Genomic DNA, 24,240 nt, shown 5'->3' with positions numbered 1-24,240 from the left:
GATCCAGTCTGGTTCAATCGACTGAGTCGAGTTCAAGACTCGGTCTGAACTGACCCAAACCGAGTCAATCTTACTTAGACTTAACCGGGTTTGGGTTCACACCAAGACCGGTTCAGTCGACCGAGACCCTCTTTTTTTTTACCAACTCCTTTGAGTCCTGACAGACCCAACTTGGTTTGGTTTACCCCAAGATCGAGTCGGCTATGCCGACTCATCCCATCGTGGGTTGAGGTTGCCGAAAACCTCTGGTTGCTAGCTTCATCCCCTCCTCTCTCTCTCCCTCTATGTTATGATGCCAGCAAAGGCGTAGCTAGGGGGGGCAGGCTGCCTCTCGAAACAGTTAAATTTTTTTTTTTTAAAAGCTCAGTCCTAGCCCAGCCCTGATTCCATATGAAATAGTTTTTAATCCATTTTTGTAGCCCAACCCAGTCTTAGCCCAACCCTGACTGCAGCAAATAGTTTGATTCATCCATATGAAATGGTTTTTTATTAATAATTATAGCCATTTTTATTTTATCTCAAAAAAAAATTCGAGGGCGCTGCCCTTGAACCCCCAACTATCACACAATTTTTTTTTGCTACGCCCCTATTTGCCCCACCCCCCCTCACATGAATCCTAGCTACGCCACTAGATGCCAGCATTCATGGTTTCCGGCTATCTCTCCTCAAACTCACCGATAGCCATGGCTGTCGACCTCTTAAGGAAAATAGAAAAAGGAAGAAAAAAAGGGGGAGAGGCTATTGCTACCTGCGATGGACGTAACGGTGCTCCGACGATTGCCTCCCTCTCTTAACTCTCTTGTTTTGGGTGGGGCTGAACAACCCACCGTGAGAGCTCTTTATAGAACCCTCACAACGGGTGAGGATAGGCCTCACCCTCCCGATAATCGAGGGGAGAGGGGGTGAGGTTTATCCTCATCCCCTGCAACGAGAGGGATAAGTGGTTCCTTGTTTTGAGGAACCCTTTTCCCCAAATCTCATTTTTCTCTTTTTTTTCTCTTTTTTAACTTATCTTCCCCACCCGACACAGTCGGATGGGTTTCACATCCTCCTAATACTAGAAGGATGCAGATGGTTTCAATTTTTCACTCTTCCAATACTTGTTTCAAATCTATCCTTACAGATGTGATCTACATGGTTAGTTTAGTAGAAACCAGCTTTTGAATCATCTGATTATGACATGTGAGCATGATTTTATAAGGATTAATAATCAATAGCTTAAATTTTTATAAATTTTAAAGCTCATAAAATTAAAAAATTTATCAAAATGTGTGATCTAACAGTCAATTTCTAGCAAATTGATCATGCTAAACACATCTATGGGGTTAGATTTACCAAACATAGTCTGAAACATAAAAAATCAGCACTATCCACACCGTATGGACGGTTAGGAGGAACCAATTTCTCCTAAACCTGAATATTATTATTAATCACATGTTCTTTACTTTATCAAAACTAATTATACGGATTTTGATTCAATCAATCCAAACCATGGACATCCTATATGTAGACTATTTAAAAAAAGCCTTTAGCAAGGCTAGCAGTATAAAACCCATGAGGGCTGGAAGGGATCACCAAGCTGAAGAGATGTCACAAGTTCAAAACCTATGAGTGTGCATCCTTTGCCGCAAGGATGAAGCTGGTGTACTCCAGCGTCGGCAAGGGGGACACGAGGTTTTTATACCAATGAGCTCACAAGTGAGTGAAGTATTATTGAAACAGAAAAAAAAGGACTAGCAGTAAAGCACATCCATGCCATGATCAATACAAAGGTTAAGATTGCAAGGGCACAATCCAGTAATGTTCAATTTTATTAAAATAAGCAACAAATGTTCAACATTGTATCAATGTTATGAGGAACATCTTAGAAACAATCTTATGGTGGAATATACTATCCCAGTATAATTTTTGGGCAAAAGGGTTATTTGATGCACTGATACAAAGACAACCCCTCTCCTTTACTTGATAAAGAAATGCTTGTCCCAACATGCTAATTTATATGTATTGCTTTTGAATCAATTACATGTGGCCTCAACCATTAGGGACTTTGAACTGCCTGGACAAGGATCACCTCCAAATGCTGTCTTTGAGACTTCAATATAGCAACCACTTCTCCCCAAGCAGGCCTAAACAAGAATTTTGGAGGAAAAAAAAAAGAAAAAAAATTAAAAGCTTACTTGATTTCTTAGATGATGTAATGATCGAAGTAAGCAAACCTTCTCAACAACATTCTTTGAATTAATAGAGTGGCAACTTCCAATAGAATGATTTCCATAAACTCCAGTTGGGCTGCCGAAACTTGCAAATGTTATACTTGATATCCTCCTTCCTTGAATGCAACTTAATTGAACCTGCGGTTTTATGTGTTCCTCATGTTGCTTATATTGCACTTTTTTCACATAGTCAATGGGTGGTGGATGAGAGTCTGAGACATGTCCAAATACTCGTGGTACAGTGACAGTAACAAATGAAATGAGAGATGGGTCTCCACCAAGCTCCTCAAATAGCACAACAAGGTTTCCTGTAGGCTGAAGAAATGATCTAGGGACATGATACCTAATTCAGGAAAAACAAAAAAAAAAGGGAGAAAATATGTCAAGTAGTATTGTTTGGATAGATTGCGATTGAAACAAACTATAAATGGAAGCAGCCATGTGATACTATCTACTTTGATGTTTAGAACTCTAAACCATACCGAAATGGAATCTTCTAAAAACCTCATAAGCTGACTTCCTAAAAAGCTCGCTTAGGAAGCGGCCGAAGAGCGAAACCATGATTTTCTTTCATGCTTCCCAAACTTTATGAGAAACTTGTTCCCACTATAAATCAAAATTTTGCTGATGTTACAAAATGCACTTCTTATGTTAAAAATATCTTTCTATTATTTGTATTAAAAGCTACTCAATGATGACCTTCCATGGATTCACATATACAAGTTGCAGAAAAGGTTGCAAAAATGAGAACCTGAATACCCTGTGAATAATCTAACATCATAGGTATAAGAATTACTAAAGGAACTAAAGAAACAAGAATAACAACCGCTAATTAATTCATCAGCTTATATATTGTCCACAAATAAAAATTTAAGTGATATATAATGGGTATTTTTGCACAAAATGTTTAAAGGTGCACTTTAATTAGAACAAAATTCTTTAATTTTTATGTTACTTCCTACTCGCTTCCAATTAAGGCATTTTAATTTGAAGCACTTGTTTCTCGCTTCACAATTCATGCATCACTTTTCACACCCACTTCTTTCCCTGGTAACTATGTTCTAAAATAAAATGACTTACTGATAGTGAAAAGCAAAGGGAGTTCTATCAATGTGATCATCCTTTCGATGGCAAAATGCTGCACTAAAAAGAATAAGAAAGCCACTCCTTACAGTTCCTGTGAAGCTTTTCCAGTTGCTGTAAAGAAGGAGACCCAGTAACGGCCAATGTTGTTGCCATTGATCCAAGCTTGACCTTTCCCCATACTGCTGAGGTTTAGAGCAACTGGATCATTTCCTTGAGGAGCATCTATAGTTGCCTATCAAGTAAAGACATGTTAAATAAATCATATTTCTCAACCCAATTCTTATAAAACTGGTACAGTAGTTGGGATTAATCAATGTCAGAATTTAACTTAATCCAAGTACCTACACATTATGCCAATGATATTATATTGTTAAAAATCATGAATAAGCTGCTGTATTACCTTATACCAAATAAGGGATTGTTTTGTAAAACTCTCATTGTTTGTCCACTTGACCTTCCAAGTTGAGTTCTCCTTGTGTATTCGCATTTTCTCACCCAATAGGCCAATCTAAATCAACACAGAAAACCAAGTCATAGTAGGAAGTTTTTCTGGCTCAAGAGATCAAGTTCAGCAATTATCAAGTGGATCATCATGCTTAGCTTAAATTTAGATACCCATGTTTGTGTTACGCTTACTTTTGAGAATGTAAACTTGCAAGATATATTTCATTGAGTATTCTAACCCAAAATTAACTTCATGAGCCTAACTGGAAAAAGAACAGAAAAATAAAAAGCAAATAAGGACATTACCTGATAACCCCATGGATAGTTTGAGAAGTCATGAGAGGCATTATTTGAACCTTGAATCCTTACCACTTGTAGCCCAGCAGTTCTCTTTTCAAGATGTCCTCCCGAATTCTTCATAAATCAAATGCAGAAATTATTGGCTCTAACTTAAATTAATACTTCCATATTGTCTATAAGCATTATAATGCCATATTTACTAGAAAGCTCATATAATGAGAGATGATTTAGTCAAATGACAATTCTTACTGGAAATCCAACCATAGCACTTAGTAAAGCAAGTTGATTTTCCCCTTTATTCAATGATATTGGATTCTCATATAGCAATCCAGATCTGAAACTTCCATGTGCAGTTCCTGAAAAAGTAGTGATTTTTGTGTTAGTTTATGCAAATTAATGTATGGTTTGCACAATGCATATACCGCTATGCCTCTCTATTGTGATTTTTGGCAGTATTGTCATCATGTACCTGATTACTAACCAAATCATGGTATGGCTTGTTATAAATCACATATATATTGTGGCATTTGCAATATATGGTTCAGTATTAATTGAAAATATCTAATTTGAAATATTGTTAAGAATTAAGCTATCATCACTAACAATAACTAATAAATATTGAAATGAGAAAAACAGATATACCTACAAAAGTGCCGTTAATGAAAACGTTCACAACATGCGCTGCAGATTGTATGTGAAGAACAGGTTGAGTGATCTTGCCATCATAATTAAAGCTGCATCAAGATATTTCATGAGGGAATAAGTAAGCACAACTGATTTAAGAGAATAAATATCTATTCATAAAATCAGCCTTTTTTTCTAGTTCAACTTTTTAAGAAACAGGAACATGAAGTAGCATCTGAAGATGGATGGAAAACAATGCAATCATCTTTTAAATTTCTCTATTCCATCCATCCACTCTTGAGATGGACAATATTTTCTAGTGCTACACTTGAAAAAAGGCCTTCAAAAAAGTAGTTTCTTTCAATGTTGTTAAAATCGGTTCATTAGGTAAATGGGTTTCTTTAAAAAACCAAATCAAATCGAGTCGTTTAATTACAAGTCAGCAGATTTTTTATTAAAAAATTCAGAAAAACACAAAATCACAAAAATAAGGAAAAAAACAGAAATTGGCTGATTCTGAGCCTTCGACTGGTTTTGGTCAATTATACGACTCAAACAAAAATCGGTCCATTTTTTTTTTTTTTTTTGGGGGGGGGGGGGGTGTTTGAATCAACCCTATTTGAAACTGGCTAAGGGCTGATTCGATCTGAATTCGCTGATTCAAGATGATTCAGACCTAGTTTGACAACATTGGTTTCTTTGGTGGACATATTTTGCCTGATCAAATTGCAGTTGGACCTTGTTTAATGTTTCCCTTATCCACAGAGATCAAGTTCATCATAACCCTACTTGGGCCCACTCAAACATGACTTAGCATCGCAGTCAAGATCCCTTATAAGCTGCTTGAACTAAGTCATGGAGGATAAGTCGGCCCAAGTCCCAACTTGACTCTGCTAAGGCACTGCCTTGAGCCTGTCAAGTTGAGTTTTGACTTAGATCGGCAATGTATTGGCTCAAGTACCTTGAAGTGAACATTAAAACTTAGGGTTTATAATAATAAAAGATGAAGGATGAACTTTTCTATACAATACCTAGCTATGTACCAAAGGTAGTCTGATACGTCTTTTGTTGTGTTCATTTGCTCCAACAAGTAATTTGCTCTGAGAGTAGTTCCATTATAGTTAGGGATGCGTTCTGGGCATCCCTCCCACATGCCTTTAACAACATTGCTTGAACATACATGAGATCTTATGCCATATTGTGCGTTCACCTGGTGTGGGAAATAAGCAAAATCATTGCAATTTTATGTCATTCTTTAACATAGTTTCTGATAGGCGACAAAGACTAGAGTCTGATATATATATATATATATAGGGAGAGCGAGACATGCACACAAAGACTGAACATGCAATGAGGCTCTTGAATGAGTTAACTGACATGCTTGTAGTTTTTCTTCAATTTTGGTGTGTGTGTGTGTGTGTGTGTATATATATATACACACACACACACACACACCAAAATTGAAGAAAAACTACAAGCATGTGACTTGATCAACAATTGCTAGAGTTGAAATTAGATTCTTTAAGGTTCATTGAAGACAGAATTTCCTTGGTTTAGAGTTTCCTACTATTGGTGAGAATTTCCTTTGGATTTTTACTAACAAAAGGAAGCTAGAATTTCTTCAATTTTGGTTTTCGTACCATTAAACGGAAAACTTAAAAATCTAGGAATTTCCATGCTTTCAGTTGATCTAAATACAATCTAAGGTAGCTAAAGGCTTGGGTATGACCCCATGGCTTGGCAATCAAATAAAATCAATTCTATCAATAGACAAAAAGAAAAGGAGAATTAATAAAAAAATGAAGAAATTGTCTGAGAACCGGTTCAGCTGCTAGAGCCTATAAATTAAACATAAAATCCTGGTTCAAATCCATGACAACCAAGTGGTCTCTCTCATACCTCAAAAGAGATCAAAAGCTTACCTTTGCAGTATTGAAGATCACCTTCTTGCAATGTCCTAGAATGCTAATTGAGTGTGCAGGTAGATCATAATTTGAGCCATTGAATTTCACAGTAGTTTTATTTCTTTTGTCTGTGTTTACAAGAAATGCCACACACCCCTCAGCTTGTTCTTGGAAAACATACGCCTGTACCACAATGGAATGAAATGCAATGAAATCATTGGGTCATTATATATACTGGCTTCTTGAGATAGTTATCACATGATTGATTCACCAAGAGTTGTAAGAGATTCTTTAGGCAAGAGTTTTTTAGTGAGTCAACCTGACTCACAAATCGATCCCGAGCTATCCAAGCTGCAACGCTTATACCCAAGTTCCCTAGCTAGTGGTTAAGGTAGTGCTTGGTGAGATGGTGGAATCCCATCTTACCTGGATCGATTCCCCCTGGGATTATGCTTGTGGCTTGCTTGGTGGGTGTCCCTTGTGGGCTAGGACACTTACCCAGAATTTACTGTCTAGGTGGGGCCCCATTAAGCGACCCCTGTACTTAGGCATGTTCCTTGTCAAACAAAGAAAGAAAAAAGCTGAAATGTCAACAATTTGTATAACTTGGTGATCAACCTTCGCTTCAAATGGCCCACAAGGGCCTGCTTATCTGGTAAGGGCGACTTGTGAATGTCACCAAGTTGACAGGATATCACAAGTTCAAAATCCATGGAGTGGCGCCCCTTGCCGCAAGCTCTAAGCTGGGTGTACTCCCCAGTGGGCAGGGGGAACCTCAAGGGTTTTACCAACTGGAAGCCAGCCAATGTGTGCTCGGTGATGAGGGGTTTTTCCCTTAAATTATCCACCCCACCCCCAAAAAAATAAAAGACAAGAACACTTCAAATGGACTGCAAGAAAGCTAACTAACTCATAAAGATTTATGGTCAGTAGCTCTTACCTCCTGCAGTTGGCCCAAGGATGAATAACTTTGTTTTCCTTGTAGTAGTGGTGTGGCGTAAAGTTTTATTGCAGCATGCAATTCTTTGAGATGGCCCCATTTAGGTTGCCTTACCAATCCTTGAAAAACATGCCAAGGAATTTGCAGAAAATCATCAAGCAATGAACCATTCCGTGCTCCATTAATGCAGTATTGCTGTTAGCCTTAAATTATCCCAAACAAAGATCTACACACCATATAGTCTATTGATCCACTAGATGACAGTTGAAAACACCAAAACTATGGTGCTTCCATGATAATACGACACTTGGGTGAGCCTGATCGTACCATATTCATCAAGAGGAGCTTGATCGTAGTAGCTTGTAGTGACATATGCAGAGCTTGTCCTTCCAAAATTTGTTCCTCCATGGTACTGCAACGTGCAACTTCAGTATTGAAAATATTGAAAATGGTTGAGGGTCATCAACAATTCCTTAATTACCATGTAGTAGTTCACAAAGCTTCCATTCTTCTTTGCTATAAAAAGTGCAACAGCATAAGCGATATCCTCGGCGCTTCTTAAATATGGATCACCGCCAAACACTTGATACCTTACAAGAAGAATATGTACGTAGTAATTTTCTTCAGATTTCAGAACTCTAAGCATGTTTTAATTGACAGCATAGATCAGGTAAAAAGGTGTTTTATATGGCTAATGTAAAATGCCAACACAGGACTTGTCTTGTTTGGCACACAAAAAACTGATGATCATGAGTCCCACTGCATAGACAGTTGTCACTTATGTGTCAATAATTATATGTAAAAACATTTTACCTGATTCAGTCCCGTTTTAATTACTCTATAAACCGCCTCTTGAGTATGTAGAAGTAGGCATACAAGGGCACCAATCGTACGTTTAGACCTAATCATCACACTTTCTAATGAAAAATAGCACTATAACACTAAATAGGCCACCTGATAGTGCTTAAAGGCAGCTGCTCGAAGCACATTTGCTTTTGATATTCAATATACTAGATCTGACCAAGTGTCCATCCTACATCCTTTTACGTTCTTGACAGCACTATTTTTGTAATTAGTAGAGTATTTTAGTAGCATGTTTAGGTCTTCTTTCTCCATTGCTTAGAAAAAAATGAGCCACCAACACAAGATACTATCATTACTACCTGAACAAATAGACATCCAACAGCTGGGTACAGCCTTTTGTGGCATGCACACCCAGACCCCGAAGGAAAGATGAATGAGACTTCATCACGTAGAGTTTCTCAAGTCCTTTAGATTTGCTAGAAAGAGCAGGGACAAGGTTATGCATTATGTGCAGGAAAAAGAAAAAAAGATTTACATAGATGTCCAGTTCTCTGTCCACAAAGCAGGCTTTGTAGGTGAGTTGGGACCAACAAACGTCTCACCACAGTTCTGTCCATTGCATGTATTTATCTGCATCAAATATTGCATTTCAGTCAGTCCATCGCATGGTGAATATTCTTGAAAATTTGGTCTCTGCAAACTCTTATTATTATTAGATATATAGTGAGAAGTGGCACGAGATAAAGTCCATAAGCTCAGGTTTCTATTTGGTACTAATGAAGGTATGGAACCATTGATCTAGAAATAACGGTCTATGCTGTATCAACTCAATTTGACCACATTGACGTATTTAGTATGGTTTGTTTGCTAAGGCTCAAACCTTGGATCATGCTTTTTTGAAGTTAAAATAAAACTTGAGTCCTAAAATTTTGGTATATTGTTGGTTGCCGATTTTAAAGCCTTTTAGAAAACCTACTGACATGTCACAACTTCATGATTCAAGACTCATTTTCTACTGAACAAACCTTATACATTATCCACAGGTCCAATCTACGAAAAAAATCTAAAAATTATGAAAAGAAGGTGATTTCTACTCAATAGTTTCATGCATTCCTTAGTACCAAATATTAAACCCCATAAGCTCAAAAGTAAAAACAATGGACTTGAGGAACTTGACCTCCTTATGCTAAAAGTGTATCCGGTTCTCTTATCGAGTTGAATCCTTCGTAGAAAACTTGAGTCTCCTCTTTTATATAACTGAATCAACCGAGGGGTCTTGGGTTCGAATCCCAAGGGATTTATCTCCCAACTTGTCTATAAAAAAACTGCAAATACGAGACTAGGATTAATGTGGATCTAATGTGCACATGCCCGAACCAGTTCTGATTCATTCCTAATCAGATCTGGTCCATCCTAACCATGTCCAGGATAGCAAGCAAAGGTTGGCTCCAGTTATGTTATGGACCCTTTTCTGTTGCAGGTCTGACTCAGAGAATCCGCCCTCCAGTCCTGAATCCACTCCGATCAGGATCCAATCTACAGGAGTTGTCCCAGCTCCAGGATCCAGTGCAAGGTATCCCAGCGTGGTGTTTCACTCAAACTGAGACTCTGGTAGGACGCCCCCTAGAATCCCATCTAGGGTGGAAACTCTTTTACCTATCTACACTCATGTATATAGATAAATTGTAGCTTAGTTTATTTCTAAAGAAGATTATTGGGTGATTCATTTTTTCTTCGTTTGTGTTCATATGAGTGTTTGCCTGGAAACAGTTCTTTTCCCTCAACCATTCATCATCGTCGACCAGTGTAAAACATATTTCTCCCTTCCAGCTGCGCCCTTCACCATCTGCCTCATCTTCGGAGCCCACCATGTGAGATGTCTTTCTCTCCCTGTTGATTTTTTCTTGGCTCTGTCCCTTGCCTTGGGACACCCCCCCTCTAGAGCAGCAATGATCGTGTACCTTGTCTGGGAACACGTGTTGGAATTATAAGCTAGACTCTTCATATTCCTCTCTCATTTTGGGAACTCGTTTTACATTAAGGCTTGTTGGAATTATAAGATAGACTCTTCGTATTCCTCCCTCATTTTGGGAACTCGTTTTACATTAAGGCTATCTGTAGTTTTTTTATGCAAACTCTTTGGGTTCCTCTCCCATTTATTTCTTCTCCTTGAAAATGTAATAGCTTTTTAGTTTTTCTATGACAGAAACTTACTATGTAATTAAATTCTGGTTGGGCTTGAATGTTATATATATAGCAGTCACGTATCATCATTTTGATAAGTCGTTGGAATATTTTGAAGCCTTTTGTAGCCTTTTCCTTCTCTAGCATAATTTATGCATATTTTTTATTCTAGAGAACAATCTTCTTCTCTAGTTTGTTGTTTTATTTTCAATATAGTGGTATCAAAGCTAGGATGACTTCCAACAAAATGATGCAACCATAAGTTCCTTGCTTTGCTGGAAAAAATTATAACAAGTGGAGTATTCAAATGAAGGCGTTCTTTGACTCTCAAAATCTATGGGACATTGTTGAAAGTGGCTTCGATGTGATGGACAATGTGAAGGGCATCACTCCACGACAATAAACTGAGTTGAAGAAAAATTGAAAGAAGAACAATAAGGCATTGTTCTATAATTATCAAGCTATTGATGAAGGTATTTTTGAAATGATATCTTCGGTGGAATCTGCAAAGGAAGACTCTATACAACATATAAAGGAGAAGACAAGGTAAAAATGGTGAGACTCCAAACTCTTAGAAGTGAATTTGATTCTTTAAAAATGAAAGAATCTGAAACTATTGAAGCATTTTTCAATCGAGTCTTCTCCATTGTTAATCAAATGCGAGTAAATGGTGAAAAACTTGAAGATCAAAGAGTTGTTGAAAAATATTGAGAAGCTTAACTCGCAAGTTTGAACATATTGTTGTTGCTATAGAAGAATCTAAAGACTTATTCACTTTGTCCATTGATAGTTTAATGGGATCACTTCAATCCCATGAACTTCATATAAAGTAATTTGATTCTCCTCCAATTGAGCAAGCTTTTCAGACACAACTTTCTATTCGTGGTGGTGCTCGAGGACGAAGAGAAAGAGGATATGGAGATGGTAGAAATCAAGAGACGAAAGAAGATTATTGTGATTCAGCTTATTCTATGCGAGAAAGAGGTCGAGGTCGTCGTCGCTCCCTCTCACAAGTTCAATGCTTTCATTGTCAAAAGTATGGTCACACCATAAAGTTTTATAGAAAGAGATTGACAGAAGAAAACCAAAAGGAGGTAACTTTCATGCATGAGAAAAATGAAATTCTTGATGATGATATTCTCTTTCTTGCTTGTGATACCAAAGAAGAAATACATGATGAAGTATGGTATATTGATAGTGATTGTAGTAACCACATGACTGAAAACAAAAAATTATTTGTGGACTTAAATGAAATGGTCTAAACTGAAGTTAGAATATGTGATGATAATAGGCTTGCGGTTAAGGGACATGGTGATATTCTTGTCAAAACTAACCTTGGTGACAAGCATGTCACCGATGTTTTCTATGTTTCAGACCTCAAACACAATTTTTTGAGTGTTGGGCAACTTATTCTAAAAGGATATGATCTTCATTTCAAAGAAAAAATTTGTGAAATCAAGGATAAGAAGAATACCCTCATAGTCGAGGTGAAAATGACTCAAAACAAAATGTTTCTATTTATATTTCAAAGTGTTGTTCTTCCTTGCTTCAATACTATTATTAAAGATCCAACATGGTTATGGCATCTTCGATATAAGCATTTGAATTTCAGTTCTTTATCTCTCATGTGCAAAAAACATATGGTCAGAGACATGCTTAACATTCATTAGCAAGACAAAATTTGTAAAGGTTGTGTTCTTAGAAAACATCACAAAGACTCTTTTCCTTGTGGCAAATCTTGGCAAGCATCAAAACCACTTGAGTTGGTTCATTCTGATCTATGCGGCCCTATGCGCACCACATCTATTGAAGGTAATCGTTACTTTTTAACATTCATTGATGACTTCAGTCGGAAGACATGGGTTTATTTTCTAAAAGAAAAATCTGAGGTGTTTAAATATTTTAAGTAATTTATGACATTTGTTGAAAAGCAAAGTGATCTCTCTATTAAAACCTTGCGTACTGATCGTGGGGCTGAATATATATTCAATAAGTTTGAGGAATTCTCGAAAGAGAAGGGCATCCGTCATCAGTTGACTACTCGGTACACACCTCAACAAAATAGCATTGCGAAAAGGAAGAATCGCACGATCATGGAGCATGAACCTAATAGTGATGGTGGCGAAGGAGATACTTCACTCTCCTCTCTATCTACGCATTTATCACCGTCTTCCTCATCTTTAAGAAGTTATGAATCTCCTCCTATGAAGACAAGAAGTCTTCAAGAAATTTATGAAACAACAAGAAGAAATCTTGAAGAAGATTTGGTGAATTTTGCTTTATTTGCGGACGCCGATCCAATTACTTATGAAGAAGCATCTCAAGAAGAGAAGTGGAGAATTGCTATGAATCAAGAAATAGACTCCATTAAAAGAAATCATACTTGGGAGTTGACTGAGCTTCCAAGTGGACACAAATCTATTGGCGTCAAGTGGGTATATAAAACAAAATTCAACTCAAATGGAGAAGTTGAAAAATGCAAAGCTTGGCTGGTGGTAAAAGGTTATAAGCAAAGGTATGACATCGATTTTAATGAAGTTTTTGCTCCTGTGGCTCGCCTTGAAACAATTCGCATGGTGTTAGCTTTGGCTGCTCAAAGAAAATGAAAGGTCTATCAAATGGGCGTTAAATCGGCTTTCTTGAATGGTCTTCTTGAAGAAGTGTATATTGATCAACCTCTGGGTTATGTGAAGAAGGATGAAGAAAATAAAGTGTGTCGATTGAAGAAGGCTTTATATGGGCTGAAACAAACACCAAGGGCTTGGTATAGTCGCATTGATGAATATTTCTTGAAGAATGGTTTCAAACGGTGTCCTTTTGAGCATACTCTCTTCATCAAAGAAGGCATTCAAGGGGAGTTCTTAGTCATATGCTTATATGTTGATACTTTAATCATTACTGACACTAGTGTAAGCATGTGTGAAAATTTCAAGAAGGATATGATATACGAATTCGAAATGACTGACATGGGGCTTTTTTTCTGGGCATTGAGGTAAAGCAAGTTGAAGATGAAATATTCATATCTCAAAAAAGGTATGCTGAAAATATACTGAGAAGTTCAGAATGGAGGGTGCTACACCTCTTAATACTCCCATGAAAGTTGGATTGAAACTTATCAAAAATTATGGTGAGAGAAAGATCGATGAAACTCTTTATAGAAGCCTTGTTGGTAGTCTTATGCACTTGACTGCTACAAGACCTGATCTTATGTTTGCTGTCAGCATGATTAGCAGATTCATGGAATCTCCTTCTAATACTCATTGGGACATAAGCAAAAAAATTTTGAGATATGTGTGTGGCACTATCAATTATGGAATTCATTATAAATGTGTCGAAGATTCAAAATTGGTGGGTTTTTGTGATAGTAATTGGGGTGGAAATAGAGATGATAGTAAAAACACTTTAGGTTTCATTTTTCACATTGGCTCAGGTGCAATCTCGTGGGCATCGAAGAAGCAAGTTGTTGTTGCTCTCTCCACAACCGAAGCTGAGTATATTTCATTGGCTCTTTCTAGTTGCCAAGCTCTCTGGCTAAGGTGCATTCTTCATGAGTTGAAGCATCCTTAATGTGAAAGCACTCATTTGTTTTGTGACAATAGTTAGTCATATCACTCACCAAAAATCTGGTTTTTCATGGCAAAAGCAAGCATATTCGAATCAAGTATCATTTCATTAAAGACTTGGTCAAAAATGGAGATGTCAATGTCAAGTTTTGCAAGACCCAAGACCAAGTGGTTGATATCTTTACAAAATCATTGAAGAATGAAACTTTCAATAAATTGAGAGAGAATTTAGGTGTCGTTATAGTCTAGCTTAAGAAGGGTTGTTGGAATTATAAGCTAGACTCTTTGTATTCCTCTCTCATTTTGGAAACTCGTTTTGCATTAAGGCTTGTTGGAATTATAAGCTAGACTCTTCGTATTCCTCCCTCATTTTGGGAACTCATTTTACATTAAGGCTATCTACAATTTTTCTATGCAAACTCTTTGGGTTCCTCTCCCATTTATTTCTTCTCATTGAAAATGTAATAGCTTTTTAGTTTTTCTATGACAGAAATTTACTATGTAATTAAATCCTGGTTGGGCTTGAATGCTATATATATAGTAGCCATGTATCATCATTTTGATAAGTCGTTGGAATATTTTGAAGCCTTTTGTAGCCTTCTCCTTCTTTAGCACCATTTCTGCGTGTTTTTCATTCTAGAGAACAATTTTCTTCTCTAGTTTGTTGTTTTATTTCCAACAACACGCCTCTCTCCATCTACCTGCCTAGTCATGTCCTCCTCCTATGACATGCACCCGGAGGCTCCCTGCCCACGTGTAGCGTATTCGACATCTACCCAAACACGCCTCCTCTCATAACGTTGTGGCTGCTACTGCAATTGCACCCCCCCCCCCTGTTGTTGCAACGTACCTGCTCGCTGCCCAATCTACGCTCAGCCCTTAGCCGAGCAGGTGCAGTTCTTTTTAAGTCTTGATCCACGCTTTGCATGCCGGAACCACATGATCTACCCCTCTGGGAATCTGGTCCTGACAAGTTATGGGCTTTATATCGATTTGAGTGAGAAAATAAGAAACCTGATGCTTAGGAATGGGATCTGATTCCTAGTTTAGTATGCTAATATTATATTCTTAGGGTTGCAAACGGATGGATTCAGGAAGCCAAATTTGCAAAATTTGTTGTCCCGGTTCCAAACCTAGCTGACTTCCCAATGTATTTTGAGATCTAAATCTGATCGGTTTGCAACTCTACGTGCCATGTATGGGATTTCATTGTTTCAGGTTGTTTTCATCAAATCCAACAAAGCATATGAGATTTACATGCTCCGTTCAATGAACATTGACAATATATTTTAGCACAAGATTTTCTGACAATATTTTTCAAAATCAGTGACTATAAAAATACAAATTTTACTATTAAAAAGACACACACACACACATATATATATATATATATATATATATATATATATAGGGAGAGAGAAGGAGGTAGCTGCCCATGGCAGCCAACGACTCAAAGCCGCCTATCGTGGGCTGATGGGTGGCCAGGATGCAGGGAGAGCACATGCAAAACCCACTTTTAGCGTCACTAAAAGGCATTTGAACGCCTTCTTTGTGCATGCATCGTCCATCGTGCGTGTGTTGGCTGTCAGAGGCACACAGGGGTGAAGGCAGCTACTCTCTCTCCCTCTCTCAATATATATATATATATATATATATATATATATATATATATATATATATATATATATATATATATATATATATATATATATATATATGGGGTCGCTACCTATATTTTGTGCCTACTGTAGTCTACCATGATAAAACGGGAGTTTTGGGTTATTTTTCACAAATATGAACCCGTGGATGCATTCGGCATGGTCAATTTGCTAGGAAACGACACTTGGATCATATTTGTTATAAATAAAAGGAAACATGATTTTTTATGCTTTAGATATTTATGATATTTATAAAAATTTTACACCATCAATTTTCAAAAATTTATAAAAACCTACCTGCTACAAATTTCTATAAAATCAAGTAGACGATGCATTTTGTAGTCAAATTTGAGAAAAACATGAAAAAACCCCTTAAAAACCCAATAAACTGTGATAGTTACAGATCGGAGTAGGCTGCTATATATATATATATAGAGAGAGAGAGAGAGAGAGAGATGTTGATACATGCTAAATGGGTTTTTCAGCCCTTTCGGTACTTTTTTCACAGTTTCGACCCTATAAATGTGTCAGGGATGATAGATGTACGAGGAATCCACACTTGTATCATGTGTTTTTGATGAAAAAATGATATTTTGAGCATAAAAAATTTACAAAAAATTTGGACCGTTGATTTTTTTAACCTTATAAAAACCCACCCATGTGTGAGAATAGAACGCTTCAAGGGCTGATTCCTATAAAATCAAGTACATAGATCACATCTGTACGGTCATAATTTAAAAATAAAATAAAAAAAAGGCTGAAGACCTTATTTTAACATGTTCATTTAGCACCTAACATGTGAAAAGCTACCAATCACTATTTATTAAATCAACCATATATAGAGTTCTTGCAACAAAGAGATTTCACAAGGAGTATAACATTATAGCATGAAGATAAGGGATGATGCCCATAGGGTAGGAGACAAAAGCCAGTTGGTACCAAAGAAGACACAGCATCAAGCCTACTACGAACAATCCAACGAGGTGGGGGACTGCACTTCATCCCCCACAAGGGGACAATAAAAGGTAACGCCCACCAGGCACCAGGCCAGAGTCTAAGACCATGGCCAAATGAGAGAGGTCACTACTCCCAAGAGTAATGCATCATGATTTTTTACCCCGGTAGTAAAACTAGCGGCTCTGGGGTGAGTTCTCTATCAAAGCAGAGTAGGAGATGATCAGGGAAAAGGGTCACCATGATCCAATCTACAAATTCATCTGCCCCAAGGGGGGTTGGCTTAGTTGGGTAGGGTCTTGGCTCCTAGACTCGCAGTCAAAGTTCGATTCTTATGATGGACGTCGGCGGAAGCCAATGCGTAGCATAGGCCCCAGGGGCAGGGGTCCTAGCTTCGGAGTTTTGCGCTGTCTGCACGACAACTGTAAGTATGGCAGGCTGAGCCAGCGCGATCAGGTCTTCATGCTGAGTGCGATTTCTTCGGGTTATAAATTCAAAAAAATCTACTTCATCTGGAACAAAGGCCAGATTTGAGATGGATGGAAGATTGCTTACCAAACATCTTGCCATTATGGCTAGATCGGATTGGCAACCGATTTCTTGATACTGTAATTGTACAGTCATTTTGTAACTTTGATTATCAGCAAGTATTAAACCGGTGGGGGACCGTTACTCCCCAGCTTACCTTTAAGAAAAAAAAAAGACTAGCGGGTCTGGATATGATGAAGCTAAAAGATGGGAGGAGCTGAATAAGAGAGATGGTTGAAAAGGATTATAATTACCACAGGGTCAGGGGCATCATCTTGCTTGCACATCATCCAAGGGACACCCGTGTGCAGCCCAACTGCCATCTTCGCTGCCCACTTCACGTAAGCGACGCCAGCCTCATGGTATCCTTTCTCGTAAGTCCCATATTCGTTCTCTATCTGCACCACATGAGCACCAGCTTTAGTTAAAAACCACCACAAGATCTCTCTCTCTCTCTCTCTCTCTCTCTCTCTCTCTCTCTCTCTATATATATATATATATATATATATATATATATATATATATATATATATATATATATATATATATATATATATATATATACATATCATGTTCATAGGGCTTGATCTACAAAAGCTAGACCTCACAAATGTGCAGAATGACCATCCTGTGGCTGTTACTGTAAAGAAATCCACAAATCAAGATATAAATCTAGCTAGGTCCAATTCATATTACCTGTCAAATAAATGTGGACATGATCCCTCCATATTTTACCTTAACTGAGATCTATTTCAAATATGGGTCTCGCTAGAGATGCAAACAGATTAGATCCAGAACAGATAAATAGGTAGGAGAGTCAAATTCAGTGGGACCTGGAACAGCTAAAAATTGCAAAACCTCCATCCTGGATCCGACCCATTTGCATCCCTATGTCTCGCCGTCTCAGTACAGCAGGTGTAAAAATGGCCAGATTTGAGCTGGACCATGGTCTTCTGAATGGATCCAACGGCTTGTTCTGTGGTTACAGGACTCACTCCACTCCACATCCAAAGAAGATCTAGAATGGACTTGGGTCTGAAGGTTTGGATCTCTTCAGATCCTACCCAGAATTGACTGAAATTACCAAACTGGATCCAAGTATAGATATTATTGGACTTATCCCTATAGTGCCCCTTCCAGCCGCAATAACTATACCCTATTATTTGTTCCATATCCAAAATATATTGGTCAGTGCCCATGTATACATATATGGATGGTATAAAAATATAATAAGAATTTTTTTTTTTTTTATCTTTTCAACTTTTTTACTCATCTTCACAACATCCGATAAAATTGGGACTGTGAGAGTACCTGAGAAATTATGATGGGACCTCCTTGAGAAGCAAACATGTTTTGAGACTTCATGAGTTTAACAATCTTGGTGGTGAAGTTCTGCATGTGGAACTGCATGCACCAACACAAATCAAACCACCCTTCAATTTTCAGCACATAAAATAACAAACATATAACCTTCATAACAAATATGGGCCAAGTTAAGAATTGTTTGTTGGAGATACAATCAACTTTGATCTGTTTGCACTTTGCACCCCGAGCAATGACTGGAGATGTCAACGGGTCGGATGTAGCCCGACATCCTACTCGGATCTGAATCCGATTAGCCAGATTCCGTAGCCAAATTGGGATCCAATTAATAATCGGATTTGGGTTCGTATTGAGATTTGCATCCAAATCCAAATCAGAATCTGAATCCGACTAAAACCCAAATCTGATTAAGTGTAAATATTGGGTTTTAAGCTAGTGGGAACTGGATTCAATTTTATATGATTCCATCCAACTCAGGATCCGATTAGGTTAGACCCGATTATGTCAGACTTGTGTACATCCCTAGAAATGAAGGGCCATATTTGATCTGTATTTGAGCACAGATCCTACAGTAAATTAAACAGCGATCTAAATCCAGATCCAAATCTGAAGAAAACCAATCGGGTAGGTCCAAAATTGTTCTGAATATGCAATAGACCCTACTTTAGGATCTATATCCAAGAATAAAGTGTTTCATTTGGATCAGAGATCAGTTCAAACCCATTTCTTTTGCAGACTACTGATAAGTAGAGATCCAAGTGGGTCGGACCTTTGTCTGATTCTGACTCGACAGAAGGCAATTCGGGTTGATATGGTCCATAAAAATAAGGTTCATTTATACAAAACGGGTAGGATTTGAAACAAATTAATAGCGTCCGATTCAGTCAAATCCAGGTCAGAATTGGACAAATAAACTTGGTAAAGTGTGTCTAACCCGACTCAGTTTATCTATTTCAGGAGCAAACTGTTATTCGTGACCCTTTATCTGAGAGATCCAGTGTCAGTGGGGGCCAGATCCAACCGGGTCTGTAATCCACCATGTGTTCTAAGTCAGATCCGGATCCATGGCTGGGCCCACTCATCAAAAGTCGGCTGCAATGTCCACTCAACCATCACACGACCCAAACCCAAAACTGGCTTATTGGCACCCCTATTAGTACTGATAAGTGATAACATTGATCTTTGCATCAGCCTTTTTTTAATCTCCTGGTGAGGTCACCGACACCCAAGCTCTTATAGAATCCAGCAGTAAAAGGCACCCACACCCAATGGTGTCGAATCTAGAACGAAGGGGTCAACACCTTCTCCCCAGGCCCGCTACCACTGGGGGCGGACTCGGTGGGTCTGTTTTTAACCGAGAAAGCTAGGGTTAGGCAGACCCTTACCCAGTTGTACTACCATACCATTTGGGTTTCGAACTTGCAACGTCCCAACACAAGGTGACGTGCACTAACAGATCTTGCCAGACAAGTCACAACTATATATTTCTCCCCTAACAACAAACACAAGGATATTGTAACAGTTTAGGCATGAGGTACGGAGGTGAGAGTCATGACTTTGAAAAGCTCGTTGTTGGTTCGGTATTCTATGTCTGGGACATCATGCAACCAAAATGGAAACCCCCTGCAACAGAAAAAGGAAAAAATGCACATTAATTGTGATTTTATTATACCAAAAACTGAAAAAAAGAAAGGAAATTATTAGTGACATAAGTGTCCATACCCATAGTTCCATTCAGATTCGATGTAGGGACCTATTCTTAGGCTCACATAGAGACCTTGTGCTTGAACTTGCTTAAAAAATGCCACCAAGTCATACCTTCCTTTAAAATTATACTGCAAAATAAAATTTACAATAATGGTTGTCAGGCAAAAATAACAATGAAATTTAACATAAATTCTTCAACGAAAATATATATATATATATATATATATATATATATATATATATATATATATATATATATATATTAGGTCATGTTTGGCATCAAGTGGGATGTGACCAACTTTTTGAATTCCATTTGCGACCACCACAAAACAAAAAATTGGGTACATCAGAGAGATTCACTTGGAACATCCATCAGGTAACAGTGAAAGTGATGCATAACCAAAAAGGAACATCCATCAGGTAAAATGTAGGATATTTCACCAGAAAACGTCCATGAATTTCAAAATTTTCCAGTGGTATGGCAGAGATATGTCATGCACCTGTCCAGGCGCTGGCTCATGCAGGTTCCAGAACACATAAGTCTGGATGACATCCAACCCTCCTTCCTTTGCTTTTGCAATCAAATCTGGCCACATCTGAAAGGTAAATTAAACAGAAAAATCAACCATACAAATAAGAAATCATGTGAATCTCTCTCTCTCTCTCTCTCTCTCTCTCTCTCTCTCTCTCTCTCTCGATATATATCGAGAGAGAGAGAGAGAGATGAATATTGCACATCTTTTACAAAATGAAATGTACCAAATAATGGAGAGAAAAGGAGGACCACAACGGCATGTCAATTAGATGATATAGAACTGGTTTTTGATTGGTTTCTCAGTTGGAAGAAATAAACAACCAATGGTAAAACGAAGAAAAAAAAAAAAAAGGTGGGGAAGTTCATGCCTGTGGTGTGCTTCGAGGATAATGGATGGAGCCAGAGAAGAGCATCCTCCTCTGGCCATTGATTATGAGGGACCTCCCATCGTAGGTCACCCCTACACCCTCTGCATGTGCTGCTGCTACCAACAACAAGAAGGCCAGTACCCACAAAACCTTGCTGTGAGGGAAGGAGCCCTTCCTCCAAAGGCTCTCCATATGTGGGAGATTCAATGGGTAGGGGAGGGGCTGAAGGGTGTGGTTATTATAGGAGAGAAGGCCAACCATGGAGTTACTAGATTACCAAATAAGATATATGTGCCACTCAATGTGAAAGTTGGGGTATTGTGTTTTCAAAGAAGACATGAAGTATGAGAAAGTTTGGTGGTGCATAGCTGGGGAAGGCTCACACTTGGCGTACATATTTGAATGAATTGATTGGATGGGGAGGCCATGGTTTCTTGAATATGTTTTTCATTATGAATTTTTGCCTTCTAATGCATGGCCTTCATGACTTTGTTTCTCCTTTTGTGTTCCTTGCCAAGTTTGGAAACCAAAAATGTCTTCAAGGTTCACTTCTACCGCATGTATAGGGCTGTTAATGGGTATGGTCTGTACCGGACACCCGATTCGACCTGAACCCAAATACTTGGCTATGGGCATAAAAAATGGTGACCAAAGATTATTTGGATCGACCCAAAGTCGGCCCGAGTAATATGCAGATCAGGTTTGAATTGTGATTTTATCGGATATCTGAAGAGAGCAGGTTTGACCCGAGTATTTTATTTGTACTTTTAGTGAATATAAAATCTTTAAATTATATGGATTGGGGTTTCGGATTTCATTGTCTTAACAAAACCGAAAACTTGGATTGTGTGCACCTTGATGAATTGGATATCTGACTCGTTGACTGCTCCTATGCATGTAAAGTAATTAGGGATGGACCTCAGGCTCTTCCAGCCCAAACCCAGGGTCCATTATAGGCCAACAAACCCAACCTAAAACCCAAGTCCATCAAAAGTTTGACATTATACAGGCATGGTATAGTTTCATATAGGAGACTGGATCTAGGTGAGATCAAGTCATTGAGATGACATTTTACTCTTACCCAAACCCCGCCAGGCCCAACACTTTTTGGACTTTGGGCTGCACAAGCAAACCCAAATTCAGCCATCTCGTGTGAGGTACCTGACACAATGTCCACCCCTAAAGTAGGGGTGTCAACGGGTCGGGTTTGGTTTGGACCCAGGTGAAACCTGACTTGAACCAGATTTTTGGGTATGGTATCAGGTCTGAACCCGGGTCTAATCGGTCCAATATACGAAGAATCCTACTTGGACCCAATAAAAACTACATGAACCAAACCCGGTAAAACCATATTTTTTTTATCATTTTTACATTGAAAAAACATGAGTCTTAATTGGAACTGGGGTCAGGTCCGAGTCTGATATAAAATTTCACAAACTATACCTGGGTCCATGTATTAATCGGATATTCAGGTCTGGACCTGGGTCTTAATTGATTCTTCTTATTTATCACCATACTCGGACCCTATAGGGTTTGGTTCGGGTGAGTCTTGGTAAACCAGGCCCACAAGGTAAAGAGGCTTTCTCCCAAGTACCTCCTCCCACCTTTTTCTCTAATTTCATTTCTTTTATAGTCAGTAAGTGTAACCTTTCCTAGACTGCATATGGATTTATGGAATTTAGTAGAATCAAAATAAAATTCTCCAAAATTTCTTTTTTTTCTTGAAAATTTTCCAAAAGCACACCTAAACTTTGAGTGATAATAAAAAAATACATCTAATTAAGCTTTCAATATTGATAAAAACATACCGACACTTTGCCATTGTTAATTAAAAATACCCAAGTAACTCAACTTGAGTTAATAACCCAAGTTAAATCGCTGAAAGTGTGTTTTTTAATTAACGGAGCAGAAAGTAAGGTGTGTTAATAATATCAAAACTTGGGTGTTTTTTTTTATTTCTTCTTTTATGGGTTGGATTGCCGTGTTCGACTTGTCATGATCTCGCTTATGAAGCAAGCCAAGTGTTGGGCACATTAGACAAGCCTTACAAGGGTCCATGAAAGGTTCATCAAGCAAGACATTATCAGCAAGTAATATATATATATATATATATATATATATATATATATATATATATATATATATATATATATATATAATGGGTAGGTGCGAAATGATACGTGCTCAATAAGTTTTTTAGGGTTTTTGTTTTATTTTTAAATTCTTACCGATGGGATCTATGAACTTGATTTTATAGAGATTAACTCTTGAAGTGTCCTATTTCACCACATGGATGAGTTTTTATAAGGTTCTAAAAATCAACCCACCAAAATCTTTGTAAATTTTCAAGGCTTCAAATATCATTTTTTTTTATGAAAAACACATGATCCAGGTGTGTGAATTCCTCTTAAATCGTTCATGCCCAACACATTTATGGAGTCGGAACTGCGAAAAAAACACTAAAAAGGCAGAAAAAACCATTTAACACATCATTTAGCACCTATCCATTACTCTATATATATACGTGTGTCAATGGGGAACATTTACATTTGGGACACCAAATAATTCACGTTACAAAGCAAGCACATTGAAGCAAGCAAACAAATGAAAGAGCAAGCTAGAGAAAGCCTTTAAAGCGAGGCAAAAACTTGTGTAACGCACAAATGAAAGAGAAAGCTAGTGAAAGCCTTTAAAACAAGATAAAACTTGGGTAATGCTTATTTCATTAATAATAGGAGCATCAATGGCTCAAAACTATAGAAGAGAATTTAGGGTGTGATTTTTTTCAAAAAACTGGCCAAGGGGTGGCTGGAATTCTTGGCTGCTGCTACACCTCCCACAGGGCCATAATTGAATTCCAATTCCATGGCTGAATCCAAATTAAAAAAGAAAAAAAGGGTTCAGAATCAATTTCTAATTCCATCTGAAATCCAAACAAAGTGAATAGCTTAGGAATTCAGTTTTTAGAATTCAATTTTACTTAATTCCTTTAATCAAAAACTCACCCTTGGGGTAACTTCAAGTAGCCATCAAAGCTTTTATGAGAAGTAATTTGGCTACGTAGTTTTCATCCTGCCATTATCTCTTTTTTTTGAGAAGTAAAAT

At 37.8% G+C, this 24,240-nt stretch overlaps 1 protein-coding gene across 1 annotated transcript; it reads right to left on the bottom strand.

The window, feature by feature from the left end:
- Positions 1-1,843: 1,843 nt before the first annotated feature.
- LOC149838314 (beta-galactosidase 6-like) lies at positions 1,844-21,396 on the bottom strand. The gene is made up of 19 exons (XM_090008223.1): positions 21,136-21,396; positions 20,733-20,828; positions 20,248-20,360; positions 20,082-20,148; positions 18,514-18,606; positions 17,457-17,600; positions 8,851-8,945; positions 7,993-8,101; positions 7,839-7,923; positions 7,512-7,630; positions 6,590-6,754; positions 5,699-5,877; positions 4,686-4,777; positions 4,293-4,399; positions 4,050-4,157; positions 3,700-3,807; positions 3,386-3,531; positions 2,217-2,556; positions 1,844-2,126 (listed from the first exon to the last, which is right to left on the bottom strand). The coding sequence occupies exons 1-19, from the start codon at positions 21,394-21,396 to the stop codon at positions 2,016-2,018; spliced, it is 2,538 nt and encodes an 845-aa protein (XP_089864349.1). The 3' UTR covers positions 1,844-2,015.
- Between the last annotated feature and the right edge of the window lie 2,844 nt (positions 21,397-24,240).

This window comes from Nuphar pumila, chromosome 5, assembly GCF_984573655.1.
Source record: "Nuphar pumila chromosome 5, dmNupPumi1.hap1.1, whole genome shotgun sequence".
Lineage (NCBI taxonomy): Eukaryota > Viridiplantae > Streptophyta > Magnoliopsida > Nymphaeales > Nymphaeaceae > Nuphar > Nuphar pumila.
Note: the sequence above shows the minus strand (reverse complement) of the source record. Positions and strands in the feature narration are given on the sequence as shown.